The sequence below is a fragment of the Sciurus carolinensis genome, chromosome 9 (assembly GCF_902686445.1).
Source record: "Sciurus carolinensis chromosome 9, mSciCar1.2, whole genome shotgun sequence".
In the NCBI taxonomy this organism is placed as follows: Eukaryota; Metazoa; Chordata; class Mammalia; order Rodentia; family Sciuridae; genus Sciurus; species Sciurus carolinensis.
The window spans coordinates 56,397,573-56,413,782 of NC_062221.1; the positions used below are offsets into that span (position 1 = coordinate 56,397,573).

The following is a 16,210-nucleotide window of genomic DNA, read 5'->3' on the forward strand; positions in this document are numbered from 1 at the left end:
CTGCCTCAGCCTTCTGAGTAGCTGGAACTACAGGCGTGCACCACCCTGCCCAGATATTTTAAATGTACTTTTAAATCAAATGAATAACGTCTTTTGTTATTCTGTTTAGTGTTTTCAGTGTGTGGGAAAGTACAGTTTGCCTCAAATTAATATAATTAACATCGATAGTTCCTGTATTTAATTTCTCTACACTTGATAAAAGGTGTGTGTGTGCGTGTCCTTTTGTTTTAGGTATACTCATTGTAGGGAAATACATTTGGATTTTACTTTACATTATTGTGGTACTGGTGGTTGAATCCAGGGTCTTGCACATGTGAGAAAAGAGCTCTACTACTTTTTATTTTTTATTTTGAGACGAGGTCTTGCTAAGTTGCTGAGGTTGGCCTAGATACTTGGGATCCTTCCGCTTTGGCCTCCCGATTCATGGGGATTCCAGGTGTAATCTTGGCTTGGATGTTAATTTTCAACCCAACATGAAGATATTAGTCTTTAAATAGAGGACCTTAACCCCTTTTAAAAATCAATATTGATATATTTAATCTGAATCTCTTTCATCTTACTTCAAAAAAATTTAAATGTTGGTTTGTTATCTGGTTTCTGTGTTTTGCTATACTGACAGAGAGCTTTTATATTTCAAATTCTCTCAGATTTGAAAGGTGTATGCTGTTTTTAGTTTTATTAGTGAACATCTAGTTATTAAAATTTCCTTCTGATTTATATATTTTAATTATCGAAGTGAAAATAGACTCTGAGAAATTGAACATATTTTTACTGTCCCTTCAACAATGTGTCTCATGGACTTTTCACTATAAACCTAGGTTTGAGATCCAGGTTATTAATGTTTACATTATACATCTTCTCTCTCAAGGAATGAGTTTTGCTATTTGCATTCATGAGCATGACCCTATTTGGTTTTTAGACTTAGTTTCAATTTAACCTAATTTCAGTTTTTACCAAAAGTTCTTTTGTGCTGTGATGTTCCCATCTTAAACCCTTAATTCTGAATCACTTCTTAGCTGGTGTGTACCTTCAAGAAAACGTTTCAACAATGGATACATTTGTTTGAACCCTTTCAATTTTAAGAACGACTTTGTTACCCCTTGTTATGGACTCAACTGTGTCCTCTCAAATTCAAATGTTGAAGCTCTCACCCCCAGTGTAATTATATTTATATACAAGACCTTTAAGGAGGTAACTAATGTTAAATGAGGTCACAAGGATGGGGCCCCAACCCAAAAGAACTGGTGTCCTTATGAGAAGAGGAAGAGATGACAGGAGCGTGCACAGAGGAAAGGCTGGATCAGGATACAGGTGGCTGGCTGCAAGTCAGGAAGACACCCCATTATATATCAACCTGCCGGTACCTTAACGTTGGCTTTCCAAACTCCACAATTGTGAGAAAGTACATTTCTGTCATTCAATGCACTAATCCATGGTATTCTGCTGGGGCCACCAGAGCAGACTAAAATATTTTCACACATAGATTTCTGGACTTCACACCATACCACCATAGAGTCACATAGCTTTCCCAGTGAACTGTGCTGGCTCTAGGGTAAGAGTGATATGGAGGAAGTGTCGGGGTGGGGATGGGAGTCATTTTAAAAAATCAGTGCTTGAATGTAGAAAAATGACAAGTCAGTTTTCAGATATGGAACCAGGTGGGAGAAAGTTTGATTTCTTTCTTTTTCTTTTCTTTTCTCTCTCTCTCTCTTTTTTTAAGGAAGCAGGAAAAGCTTGGATGAATTGTTTTCAACTCAACTTCATCATAATGATAAATTGTGGAAATTCCCTCAATCCTTCCTATTCCAGCAAGGTGGAATGATATTATTGCTATTATTACTTTTTGCTATGTGTTTTCATCTTTTTGTTAGTCTTCATAAGACTGAGGCAAGATTTTGCAAAGAACTTTCTATTTTTATAGAAATTTCTATTTTCAACCTTTCCAGAAGATGCTATTTTTTCTCAGTAGGCTCATGAAAACCTCTCTCTAGAAGAAGACAACTCAATGTTCTGAAGGGCTTAAAAAGAGGTTACTAAGGTAGCTGAGGAAGCTTAGAAACACGTCTTGGCTTTTGTGAGAGTTGCATATTTGCGAGCATACCGAGGTTAATAGCCCGATAGAGGCCCTGGAAACTGGGACAATGGGGGTTTCTCTTCCCCCATGGAATTTCTAACTCCATGGAGAATGAACCAAGTTGGCCTGTGGAGAAGTGATGTAAGGAGAGCTCGCATGGGTGCTGCAAGGGAAGGGGGCTGCTCCCTTTGTTCATCTGTTGTGTCCTCTGTTCATGGTTCAACGCATTATTGTGCAAATAGTACACATGGGCACTGTGCTAGGAGCTGGGTGGCAATGCCATAAACAAAGTAGGTAACCTGTAGGCGACCTTTTGGTGGAGTTTCCAGGAAGGTGCTTAAGGCGGTGGGTGCACCTGTAGGGAAGCACACCTGTGCACTGTCACTGTGGGAATTCTCCCCAGTGGTCACAGAGATTGGGTAGAAGTCCTATGGCAGGTGTGCAGATTGGGCTTCTACCTAAGGGAGTATCTTCTAACAATCAGACTTGCTAGCCAGCAGGACAATCATCCTTTAGTTGTGGTACGTTCCCTGCCCTGGGACAGTTCACTCTGCGTGGGTAGAACCTCCACATTCGCCATGTAAATTGTGAGCTCCTTGAAGACGGGTCTGCACCGTGTTCTGTTTGGTATCTGGTGCTTCACGGTGCCTGGTGTGCGGCAGGCATTCAGTAAACATTTGGCAGGTGATGCGTGGGTGGGGAATAAAGTGGAAAAGGGTTGCACTAGGTCTTCCAAGGTCCCTGCATCTCTGAGATGCAGTGATTTCATATCAAGTCATTGCCCAAGTGGGGGTCAAAAATCAAGCTCTCACCCCCATCTCCAAGATGTGCAAAACTCACCGTGCAACACGGCTGCATCCAGGGCTCTCCATCCACTTGCATGGGCAGCAGCTTGTTGGTCCTGGAATCCCCAAAACCGAGATAACACAGTGAGCTTCTCAGAGCTGGAGAATCAGTGTGGTTCCCACAGGGGAAAAAGAAGTGGGAAAACCTTATCTGTCCACCTACCAGTGGTTTTCTAAGACTCTCTGAAGTGACTTGTTAAAAATGGAACCCAGGGCCCCACTCAGAGATTTGATTGGCAGCTCTGGGGCTGGGTGCAGAGGTCCTCACTGTAAGAAGCACTAGTGGGTGATTGTGTTGCCTTGGTCATAGGACCCAACTTTGAGAAACACTGATGTGTGTGAGCAATAAAAGCCACACAAGTCTGGGATAGAGTGGCCAGCAACAGGGCAGACCACTGCTAGGCAGATCCTCCTCAGTTCAGCAATCAACCAGAGGGAGAGCACCACGTGCCAAAAACCCTGCTCTGGAATGGGAAAGTCCTGGTCTCTATGCTGAGTGAGTGGTTGCATCATGTCCATGAGGTAACGTCTCCAAGCTGCACGGGTACAGCTCAGGGCTGAGTGTGTGTTGCCTTGTATTTTATCCTGAACAACAGTATGACCTGGGGTCCCATGGACTGTGGAGTTGGCTTAACTGGGAAAGGAGGCATCCAGGAATACTGTTCTCAAGGATGGAAGTAGAGGGTGGGTGGGGGTGGGTGGATGGGGGTTGCGGGGAGCATTGCTTTCTTACTTAGCACAAGGCTTTTTTTGGCAAAGATTCTTGAAAGGACAGATAGGAGATCTTCTCACTTCTCCTGTAAGGCTGTGAACTTAAACTCCATTACCTTGGGGAGGAAAGGTGGCCCTTTGGAGACCACTGGTTGGGGTGATGGGATCAGATAACCCCCACTAGCTACAAAGCCCTCACCTGGGTTTGGCATCTGCCCTGTTTTTAAAATGATGAAATGAGAGGCAAACGTATTTTGGTGTGATGACTCTCTGGCTGACCTTGAAGATATTTAATAATAAAAACAATAAATATAATAATAAAAACAAATAATCAGAGGAAAGAGTGGCATTTTGGCACTTAGGACTTAAGAGGGTAACTGGGAATACCCACGAGGATGGGGCTCCTAGCTTGTCCCCTGTTTCTATCTGGAAATAGATCTAAATAATGAAGAAAAGCTTCATAGCTTTTTACATTCTTCAGGGATCAGGATGTATTCTTCTTCTTTTTAAAAATATTTTTTAGTGGGCTGGGGAGATAGCTCAGTTGGTAAAGTGCTTGCTTTGCAAGCACAGAGCCCTGGGTTCGATCCCCAGCACCACAAAAAAAAAAAAAAAAAAAAAAAAAAAAAAAATTTTTTTAGATGTTGATAGACCTTTATTTTATTCATTTATTTTTATGTGGTGCTGAAAATCGAACCCAGGCTTCACACATGCTAGGCAAGTGCTCTGCCACTGAGCCACAACCCCAGCCCATGATGTATTCTTGGTAGTCTACATAAGTTATGGCCTTGATGAGTTGACAGACTGGATTCACTCAGTATTAGAGACCTGGAGAGTGGACAGGGTTAGAGAGATTGGTCTGGAAAACAGGGTCCCCATCATGACAACAGCTCAAACTCTAGGGGAATAGAAAAGCCAGAGAAGACAAAGCCGGCATGAAGAATAGGGGAAAGTGGAACAGAGAGCTAGGAAACATCAGGGCAGCAGCTGTGGGGACATTTCTGAGAGATTCGGGGTAGTACCATGAGCAGAGTTCCCCCAAATATGCTGTGACAACACTTGCCCAAGGGGTTCTGGGAGAAAAAAGTCAAATACCTGTGGGAAGCCCTGCATGCTGCGGTCCCTCCAGGACATGCCTGGGCAATACTAATAGATCTGATCTGTAACAAGTGAATGAAAAAAGGAAAGGACAAAGACTTTTGAAATAATCAGATGGGGAAGGAATCTGAGAAAAGAAAAAATGTGACTAGTTGCATTGATCAAACAGAGGTAACTGAAACCAGAGGATCCCTTTTAGTAGACGCCCCCCATCTTCCAGATCTGCAGTGACTGACTATGTAGTCTGTACCTTGAAAAGCTGTCATCTTCTTAGTCAATTACGACCAGTTTGCTGATGATGATGGCTTACCATGCAGAGGTGTACAAGAAATAGCATTTCCAAGGCCAGTATCCAACAGAGCAGAGCAGAGCAAAGCACCTGGTGTTTATCAGTGTGCCTCCTGGCATACATCTAACCTTTTAATTTGTAAAGATTAAAAAACATAAAGAAGTGGGCCTCTGGTTCTTTGGACTTCCTAATCTTATACTCCTATTTAGAGAATCTCACCAAGACATTTTAAGAACACAGCAAACTGCTTGTGGTGGACCCTCTAGTTGCTGTCTTGGATGGTGGCCTCCTATCCTGCATGGGAAATGGTCTACAAAGATGTTGTTTACAAACCTTACCAAGCTTCTGTCCTCCCCTTTCCCAGCTCTGAAATCCAGAGATAGCTTCCTGGTAATTGTCTGCAAGAATGTTTAGAAAGGTAGGGAAGTTCGGAGGCTGTAGGGTGACAAGGAGCGTACCTGATGGTGACAGAGGAACATTGTGCCAACCTCCTGCCCGCACTCTTCAGGCCGGTGTAGATCTGCCCCATCTCCATGGCTCCCTCGAGCCCCACCACTTCAAGGAGCTGGTCACTGAGGTCTGCAGAGTGAGACAGCAAAAGCACTTCATGCGTCTCTTTGTTTCTCAGACTGGCTCAAGTCAGAAGGTCTGGTCCCTAGATGGTCAACCCAGATCTGCAGCATCCTTTCATCTCCACAAACGGCTTTTTTATACTTACTCTGCTTTCCCCAAAGGTCAATAAATGTACCTTTTCATGAGCAAAAGCCCAGTTCTAGTGTAAAAAGGATTGGATTCAGAACACAAATTTGCATCCAATGAATAGGATGATGTATTGCCAGGCCTCTTCAAATGTTGAGTGACAGAGATGATGAACCAGCAATTTCTGAGATAATCTTCAACACCACCCACAGCCGATAAAGACACATGACTTGGGACCAGGAGAGAAGGAATGTTGGTCAAGGTCATTATCTACTCTTTTCTCAATGTCTGAACAACATTTTGGCCCTCTTGACAAGGACTGATGGTTAATTAACCTCAAATTTGGCCTGTGGTAAGCCACTGGTGAGCCAAACCTCCTTGGACATGACTAAGAAAATCAGTGACCTCTTTCAGGACACCAGGTTCCTAATCCAAGCCAAGGAAAAGAATATGTCACCTACACCAGATTATTGTGGGTCCACAGCAGAAAAGGAGGGGTAGAAAACACAAGTCTCAGGCTCAGAGCCACCCAGGATCAGTGGCCTCCTGTGGTGGTGGCAGTTGCTTCTGATTCAGAATCTGGAAGTGGTCCATTTTGTCACAGTTCCTAAGGCTTGGATTTTGCCTCCCAATTTCCCTTGCGAAAGCCATGGCAGGATTAATGTTTGATGTTGCATCCAAGACTCACTTTACAATGCAACTTTTATATATTTAAAACAGAAACAAAATTAAAAGGCAGGGTTTTTAAAAGCTTCTGTTCCTTTGCCTACCCAGGCAAAAGTACCTTTCTCACAGGTTGTAGCTCATCACTAGTAGGTTATTAATATCCACAGACCAGAAAACTGGGTCTATCTTAAGGCTTTTGTTTATTTAAAGGATGGTTTCTTTTCTCTAAAGGGCCTCCTGATACAGTGTAACAGTGTTTTAGATTGGCAGGAGATATTTGGGTTGGTCTTTACTCTTTTGTTTGGAAGACTATAGTTTAAAAAACATTCTCTAGATGGATGTATTTCTAATGAAGGCAGCTAAACAAAGCATGGGGCTGACCACAGATGTGTCAGCATTGCACAGTTTAGACTCCTGATGATCACTGATGGGCATCAGCTGCCTGCAGATACACAGATTGTAGTAGTCTTTCTGACACAGGCGTGCAGCTTTCTCCTCTATATCCATCGACACTCCATTCGCCTTCCCAATTACTCCTTACCAAACATCCATGAAAAGATACTGTCTCCTTAAGCTCTCCATCTCATTTGGATTTGGGACAAGAAGCCATAAAAGGGCAATGTTTGTTTAGGAGAATGCTCCAGGCTCTCTGAAGGAGTTTGGAGCTAATAAACAATGAATGTCTAAACCTCTAGTCACTTAATTAGTTCCCTTCTTACCAAAGAGGGCAGACTAACCATTGGATAGTCTTAGCTTACTGTGCTACTCTAATAGTGTCTGTGGAAACAACATGGGCCATGGGCAGGAGAGAGAAAGAGAGAGAAAGAGGAGGTGGGAGACGGGAAGAGAGGAGGGGGAGGTGGCAGGAGAGAAGAAAGTAATGAATAGAGTGCTTCTAGGGGTGAGGAGGGTGGGGGAGGTTTGTTGGGGTAGGAGAGAAGGAGAACTTTTTAGAAGTTTCTCTAGTGGCAGAGACAGATGTCTTTAAAAAATGCTGCTCTTTGTATCAGCATTTGGTATCTGACAGTGCTGTGATAGTTCAATGTTTTCCCTCCTTGAAACATTCCCTGGTAACAAAATGTTCTAAGAAGCAGGGGACTTAATAGACTCCAGCGTTTCAGCTTTACAATGTCTTGGTCTTTTAACAAATTTTCCTGCTGAATGGCTCTAACTCTAAAGTTGTTATCACTTCCCACACATTACCTTGTAGCTCTCACTTCCCACACATTACCTTGTTTCCTAGCTCTAGAGAAGTAATGAAGGCTGATCTCATCAGCATGAGTGGGTGGGTGGGGGCAGGGGCTTACACAGATGTGTGACCCAGGAGAGAACTCAGGGGAAGGGGCTAAGATCTTGCTATCCTTTTTCCCACTCTGCCTTTGGATTTGTGCTCTGAGAATCTTCCCTGGCATAAAGAGGCAAGGATGATTCCTGTCTACTGGGTGAAGCAAGATCTGACTGCTCTTCTCTATATTGCCTCGCTGATCTTATTTTCAACTTTCTATTAAGAATTTGTGACTTAAACCCATTTAACTTTGTTTTCCAAACTTACTAAACAACAAGACCCTTCTTTGGTGTGGTACCTATACACAGCCCACAGTAGTAGCATTTTTGCATCCCATTTTTGGAAATTCTGGCATCACCTAATCCTCTTGACTTCCTTTATCACAGAGATATTTAGGTGCACATTAACTCTGGTGTTAAAAGGAAAAGACAAGGGAGGTTGGGCATGTAGCTCAGGGGTAGAGTGCTTGTCCAGCAGTGTGAAGCCCTGGGTTGGATCCCTGATGCCAAGAAAGAAAGAAAAGGACCAGGCATTGTGGCGCACACCTCTAATGCCAGCAACTCCAGAGGCTCAGGCAGGAGGATCACAAGTTCAAAGCCAGCCTCAGCAACTTAGGGAGGCTTTGTCTCAAAAAAATGGGGATGTGGGCATGTGACTCAGTGATTAAGCCCCTCTGGGTTTAATGCCCTGTAGCAAAAAAAAAAAAAAAAAAAAAAAAAAAAAAAAAAAAAAGTAAAAGAAACAAAATGAATTTAGTGTCTAGGCACATATAACAATTAGTGTTTAGAACACAGAATCCAGGGTTGGGACAGCTGGTATACCCAGTGTCTGTTTTCCCATAAGCACCAATGATTCTGAATATGATTTTGGCAATTCACATCATCTCTGTGTTGTCTTTACACTATTCATCTTGTTAATGTTTAACATGGATATACCTTAGTATAACAGAAATTCATTCATTTGCTCACTCATTTATTCAACAGTTGTAGAATATCAACCAAGTTCCAGAAACTCTATCAAGAACTGGTAATACGAAATGTTCTCCTCTTGAAGGACTCTTGGCCAAGAAAGAGAAACAGAATTAGGTGTAGAAAATGCCATAATTAAACTATGGGGACAAGGAAGCCCAAGTGGCCGATTCTGTTTGGGCAAGGTACAGAAGGTAGGTGTCAAAGATATTTAAAAAGGTGTTGAAGGCTGAGTGCCAAGGTAGTTTGCTGGGTTGAGAAGAGGAAGGAGAGAGGACATTCTAGGAATAGGGATAATGGTCAAGCGTGGGGTTGGATAGGCACCGGATGGAGGAAAAAAATTAATTTAGCAATAATCCTACTTGGCAATTTCATTAGAAAAAATATTTTTAAAAATTTTTCCCTAAGGAGAATTACTGTCCAGAGACGCTTTTTGGCCAGAGCTAGAGAAAAGGATCTCCAGGCCAAGCTTGGCCAAGCATGACTCCTATTATTCTTTGGTAAGAAAGCTTTCCTCACTGCTTTGTGTACAGCACTTACTATACATTCTTCAGGAAAGAGAGAAGGTAAGGTATGGCAAAACAGAAGAGGGAGACTACGGAAGAAAAGGAGGAACAGCAAGGTCTATAATATAAGTTCTGATCTGACCCACTTGATTCAGTCTTCACTATACGATTTTACAAATATAAATTTGATTATGTTATCTTATATTAAAGATCCTCAGTGGCATCAAGCAGAACACTAAATGCTGGGCAAGAGGAAAAACAATGTTCTTTCCTTACACTGATGATGTAAACCAGGAGAAAATCTTTTGGAAAGAATTTGGCAATTGTAATAAGTCTAAAGTTTTCAGACTGCTTAATTCATGATTTTCTTTCCTGGGATTTATGAGAAATCATTAACAGAACCCAAATTTGTGCAAATACATACATTTTGTCATCATATAAATTTTAAAATAGTAAAATTCCCTCCCCCATTTCCACTGGTATGGGATCAGTTAAATAAATAACATGGTATCCATATGATGGAATTTTTTGCTGTCTTTAAAATATTTACAAAGTTTCAATAATATTAAGTATATTTATGTTACAATGTTAAGTGAGAAGTCAGGATATAAGTTTACTTATAGAGCATGTTCTTGAGTAGAATGGGCTTGGAAGAAAAGGACACATCCCAGCAAAATCTTAACAGAGGTGAGTTCTGGATTAAATTAAATTAAAGATAATCGCTATTGCTTCATTTTGCTTTCTTAGGTGTTTCCTACTTTCTTTAAGTAAGGATTAATAGTATAACCTAAAAGTCACTGAAAAAACCTAGCAATTATTTTTCATGGTAATAAATGTCAAGCGTCATCAAGTGTCTCTGGATTGCCATGCCTGCAGTTTAATTTAGATACTTGTCGGTTTCTCCCTAGTAGATATGATCAAAGAACAAGGCAGTTGCTGCTCACGGTGGACAGGAGATAGGTGCGATTACTGTGCCACAGAGTCTGGGTTGAATAGGGAAAGAGATGAAGGATGGATGAAAAAGGAGAAGATAAGTAGAGACTCCAGAAATTCTAGAACAAGAGATGGAGGGAAAGAGAAGGTTGGGAAGAGGCACTGTGGGCAGTGCCAGTTGATGACAGATTCCACTTGTGGCCTCAAAAATGGGCAGCTGAAATGGATGGTGGCGATGAGGATCCGAGCAGTGTTAGAGTTACCTGGGAGTTTTAAAAAACAACGATGCCCAGGTGTCACCCTATACCAGTTAACTAGAATGCATGGGCATGGGAGTGAAGCATCAGTAATTGTTTTAGATACTGGGTAATTCCAAACTGCAGCACAGTTTGGGTCCACTGGGCTGTGATTGGCCCGTTGGCTTCTCAGAGCCAAGTTCTCAGAGGCTCAGCCTCAGCATCATCTGGGAACTTGTCAGAGATGCAAATTCTTGGGCCCCACCCCAGACCTCCTGATTCAGATGCTGGAGGTGGGGTTGACTTCAGCAGTCTGTGTTCTAACAAGCACTCTGGAAGATTCTAAGACCCATTCAAGTTCCAAGAACTTGAGCCTGAGGCAATAAAGCTGCCCAAAATGTAGGCAGGAGTTGGAGTGAAGAATACAAGTAAGTTACTTTCTGACAGCTTTGATCTAGAGCTTCCTCAGTTGAAAACCAGGGACAGTAATAATGACCTCAACATTTAGTGAAGAGATTGAAATGGCAGAATGGTAGGTGAGAGTGCCAGGCACATAGTAGGTAACTGTTTCACTCCGTTTTCTCCATCTACACTCTGACAACTCCCAACTATCTGCCTACTTACCTTCTTTGAGTCATGTACAAGAGTCCCCAAACCATAATATTTTTATTAGACTTAAAAACATTTTTGTAAGTCTTCAATGTTCCTCACCATTTTTCACTTCCACACAGAGGCTGGAAATTCTTCTAGGAACACTACTCTGTACTAGGGCCCACCCCAATGGCCTCATTTTTACTTAATCACCTCTTTAAAGGCCCTTTCTACAAATACAGTCACATTCTTTTTTAAATTATTTTTTTTAAAAATATTTTTACTTGTAGGTGATCACTAGACCTTTATTTTGTTTTTATGTGGTGCTGAGAATCATACCCAGGGCTTCACGCGCTCTAGGCGCACGCTGTAACACTGAGCCACAACCCAGACCCTGTGGTCACATTGTTTAGACCGCGTGGGCATCCCACTTGGTTGGATTTTTCCTTCTTTCATCTCTTTCCTAATTTTGATCCCTTTCTACTTTTATCCCAAAGCTCCATCTTGCTCTTGTTTCCTTAGTCCAGCCCACTGTTGGGAGAAGGGACCACAACTCAACACTGACAGGTAAAGGCTGGCAAAATACTTGCATTCAAGGGGCACACCTGACTGTTCACTCCTTCCTTCAGACCTTTTGGGACAATATCCGAGTCCAAGATCAAGGTGCCAACTGAGCGTGGTGGCACACACCTGTAATCCCAGTGACTTGGGAGGCTGAAGCAGGAGGATGGCAAGTTTGAGACCAGCCTCAGCAATTTAGGAAGGCCCTCTGCAACTTAGCAAGACTTTATATCAAAATAAAAAAATAAAAGGGCTGGGGATGTGGCTCAGAGGTTAAACACCCCTGGGGTCAATCCCTTGTACCAAAAAAAAAAAAAAAAAAACCACACAAAAAAAACCGGAATCAAGTTGCCCACAGGGTTGGTGTCTTCTAAGGCCTTTTCCTTGGCTTGCCGATGGTCGCTCTCTTGTTGCATCTTACATGGATGTCCCTCTGTGCACACACATCCCTGGTGTATCTCTCTGTGTGTGCAAATTATCTTTTTAGAAGGATCTAGTCAGATTTAATTGACCCCACTGGCTTCATTTTTTTACTTAATCACCTCTTTAAAAATCCTGTCTACAAATATAGTTGCGCTCTCAGGTACCAGGGTCTAAGCCTTCATCATATGAATTTGGGGAGTGACCCAATTTTGCCCATAAGAGGGATAATAATAAAACCTACTTCACTGGGTTATTTTGAGAACAAAAGAGATAAAGAGTATGAAGGTGTTCTGTAAACAGAAATGTCTGTGATCACTGCTACTGAGGAGCGGGTGTGTGCTGGAGGTGTATGGAGCCTTGTTTCCCTCCTAAGAAGGAAGACAGCCCAGCTCTACACTGCAGCAGGGCTGGGTCGGTCCCCACAGGCTAGACAGGTGAGCAGTAGCTGGCAGGCTCCCTGTCGACTGGACCCGCCAAGGCTGCAATGGGCATTGCCTCAGGCTCCTCTCTTGCCTCCAAATTTCCATGGAGATGGGCCATGTGCCCTTGGCGGCTCAGGCGCCCGAAGTCCAATAAAGCCAGGTACTGATCAGTTCTTCTAAGCCCTCCGCTGGGATTGGTCACCCAGACGAAACACTGCTCCTGGCTAAACAACTTCAAGGCACAACTTAGAAACACTGTAGTCTGAAAAGGCCCTGGTTAGAGAACTGGAAAGAACCCCAAAGACTGTTTCCTGATCTTCTGCAGGGGAGGAGCTATGGGGCTCCTTGGGTACAAAAGAGTGAGGGAGGAAGGAAGACTATAACTGCCAAACTGGACCCCCTCGCCGCCATGTACCCACCTGGCTCTCGAGGCAGCAGGCCCTCAGGTATCCCAACCCTAACTAACCTGAAGAATAATCTGCAACTAATGCTTCCCCTAGAGATCCTGAGGCAGGCACAGGACAGAGGCAGAGGGCCCCTTGCTGGTAACAAACAGGACGGAGGCTCCTTCCTTGGCATTCTGTAAACCAGCGCAGCAAGCCACCCTGAGAGCAGTTTGTGAAGCAAAGAGCGTGAGCCCTGCACAGACTTGGGTCTGAATCCTACTCCTTGGCCACTCACTGGGCACTTGGGAGAAACATAGTCTGCCCTTTATCTGAATGTAGAGCTAATCACTCCTGACAGGGTCGTTGTGAGTTTAGAAGTGATGCCATCAGTGCCCTGGCTGGATCCCTCTGGAGCTGCAGGGGGACAGCTCCCAGGAAACAGTTGCTGTCATTGTGATTTTATGTTTCCGCCGAAAGGGATGTCCTCCGGAAGTTCTGCCTTTGCTACATGGTGAATGCATGGCCTTCTGTAGATGGTAATTAATGTAACTCAGAGAAGGTAACAGAGGAGGAGGAGGAGGGGGAGGAGGGAGTGGGAGAGGAGGGATGGGTAGAACGAGGAGGAGAGGGCGCCCAGGAAGAGAAAAACAGAGGCACAGTAAAGGGCCAAGACACTGAGACGTTGAGACTTGAGGGTGACTGCCCCTCCCGGCGAGTGAAACGTCCCTATTTCTGTTTCTTTTAGTCAAAAACATGGAGAAAGTCCAGCCTTTTGCTGGAAAAATGAGTTCCTTTCCTTTCTGTGGTGGTGGTGGTGGTGCTGCTGCTGGGTGTGTGTGTGGGTGGGGTGGGGTAGGGAAGGATTCCCACAATAATTCAGGTTGCCTTCTCTTGTTCCTGAGAGAAGCGAGGAGCAGAGTGGGCTCTGGAAAACTTTGAGGCATGGATTTGACGCCCCTGGTCCTGCTGGGCAGCCACTCATTGTTGCATGGGCTCTCAGGCTTCTTCTACTCTCAGGGGGTCTGTGAAGCCCCATCAGGGCCTAAAAGTGGTCAGAGGCCTTTGACTCTGGATGATCCTGCTGGGGACAGGTAGGAAGGAGAAGTAGCCAAGAGCTTTTTAGGGAGAGAGCGACTGCAGGGTCTGAGGGAGAGGGACTGAGCGGCTGACTCTGCAGGCAGGGGCTGGAATTTTTGTCTCTGTCTGATTCTGTGTAGTCATGTGATCTTGAGCAAATAAATCCCTTCCCTGCTCAGGGCCTCAGTTTCCCTCCACTGGGGGTGAACAACACTCATCATTAAGGATATTTGAGCTCTTCCAGCCAAAATGGGGGTTGGTTTGGTTTCCTGACTGTCTGGGTTGAGAGCAGATTGGCAGCAGTCCTCCCATGTCCTCATGCTGAGCCAGAGACCGAGTACTCGGTGCAACCCTAGACGGAGGGCAGAGAAATACCCAGCCAGTTCAGTGCAGCACACGACCACCATATTGTCCTTGGTTCCTGCAGGCCTGCTTGTGTGGAGGTGGGCTGGAACGTTGTGACCCCCATTCCATGTGGCTTCATCCTCTGTGGTTGGCCAAGGCTCTGATGAAGGAGCAGCGTTTGGGGGGAGGAGGGCTTCTAAACCTGTGCTGGAGAGTCAGGAGCTTCAGAAGGGAGGGTGTGTGTGCCGGCAGAGCTGCATGGTAGAGGATTTCTCAGGAAGAAAGGCTCTTCTACTAGATATGGCTATGCACCAAGGGTCTGATTTCCTCATGCCTCTGGGAGGATCCAAGGGTGAGAATGTCTGGTAAGGCTTGGGAGGCCTGTGGAGCTACAGGAATTTGACCCGAAGGTTCCAGCAAGGACTACTGCTGGGCACAGACTCTAGGGCAGACCGAGAGCTTGGCAACGTTTTTAATTGTTCTCAGTTCTTATGGCAACACTGTTAGAAACTACTATCTCAACATAAAAACAAACCTCGAGGTTCAGAGAAGTCAAGAAACTTGCATAATTTCACAGATTTGGCATGAGGTAAAGCCAGAATTCAAACAAGACTGTCTGACTCAAAGAAGAGATGCAGATTAAAGGACCTGAGGCAGAGACAAAGTGCCTTGGGGTGATACAACACCTGAAGCCTGGGAGGTGAGGGTGGAGCGGGTGAGCCTGTTCCTCACTCCTCTCAGGAAGACGTCCTGGCAACATGATCTTATTAAAAGGAAGGCCGAGTTCTTTGACTTGAAGATAAAACACTAGCTGGTGTGTTATCTGGAATTACTTTACCCACTGAGCTCAAGACGTTTCAATCCCAGGTAGAGGTGTATATAATAAAATAAATCAATTAGAGATGAGCTTTCCAGTTCAACTTAAATCTGATTCTCAGGCATACCTTATATAAAGTACATTGCAGAGATCTATACTGACCAAACTAATCATAGTTCAAAGATAACACGCCCATGATAAGAGCATTAGTCCATTCATGAGGGTGGAACCCTCATGACCTAAGCACCTAACACCTAGCTCCTCCCATTAGGCACTGCCTCTTAATACTATTACAATGGCAATTAAATCCTAGCATGAGTTTTGGCGAGGACAAATATTCAAACCATAGCGACCCCTGAGAGACACTTCATAGTTTAGAATAATGAGGCCCAGAGAGGGTAACTGATCTGTCCAAGGCCACATTAATTGGTAGATCTGGGACTACAGCCCAAGTCTTAGTTTCCAAACCTAGAATTTTGTTTACACATATCACAGTACCTTCCACTACCTCTCCATTTCTGACTGATCCTGACCCAACGACCAGGGAAATACGTCACGAATCTCCTCTGACTGTCTCTCTGGGATCAGTGAGTATACCCATCAAAATGGGAAGATCTATGCTGGCAGTGTGCTGGAGGATCTGCTGAAGGCATCCATTCTGCCAACAGGAGCCTTTGGCAATAGGAAATGGCTTAGATGTGGAGGCTGGCAGAAGGCTGAGCTGGGGCACCAAAGAAGCAGAGATCTGTTGAGTGTTTTGTGGGGAGGAAGGAATCCATACCCATGCAGAAGTGTCCTCTTTGTCCATCCTTTACTTATTGATGGCTTCTCTCAATTCTTCCTTTTGGGCCACAAACTCCCAAATTGAACCCTCAGAGTTGTAAATGTGCATTTTGCATTAGCCTCCTCGGGCCTCCTTGCTGCCAGTTCCTTTCCTTTTCTTATAAAACAGTCTGTTCATGACACTCAGATCCTATTGCTTCTGGCTTAAGAAACTTCCATATCTCCTTGTTATTCATAAGATTGTGCACAAACTCCATAACATTACTCAATAGTCTTCTCAACTTGTACCACTGCTGTGTGTTAGTGCCCCAGCCCATACTCCTTTTTTTCTCATTCACTCTCTTTTCAAATCCTTTCCAGCTTCAAGTACTTGCACACACACATGCTACCTTGTTCATTCATTAATTCATACATCAAATATTTACTGATTGCCTGCTAGGTGCGTGGCATAATCCTCAGCAACTGGGGATCGAGTTCTAAAGGAGAAACACTTTT

At 44.0% G+C, this 16,210-nt stretch overlaps 1 protein-coding gene across 6 annotated transcripts in view; it reads right to left on the minus strand.

Annotated features, from left to right (window-relative positions):
- Dgkg (diacylglycerol kinase gamma) overlaps nucleotides 1–16,210 on the minus strand; it is a 207,793-nt gene that overhangs the window by 20,148 nt on the left and 171,435 nt on the right. For all 6 annotated transcript variants that reach the window (XM_047563810.1, XM_047563811.1, XM_047563809.1 and 3 more), the window contains 2 exons: nucleotides 5,476–5,596; nucleotides 2,915–2,975 (listed from right to left, as the gene is read on the minus strand). In XM_047563810.1, coding sequence (XP_047419766.1) covers nucleotides 2,915–2,975; nucleotides 5,476–5,596 — 182 coding nt within the window. The remainder of the gene's footprint in view (nucleotides 1–2,914; nucleotides 2,976–5,475; nucleotides 5,597–16,210) is intronic.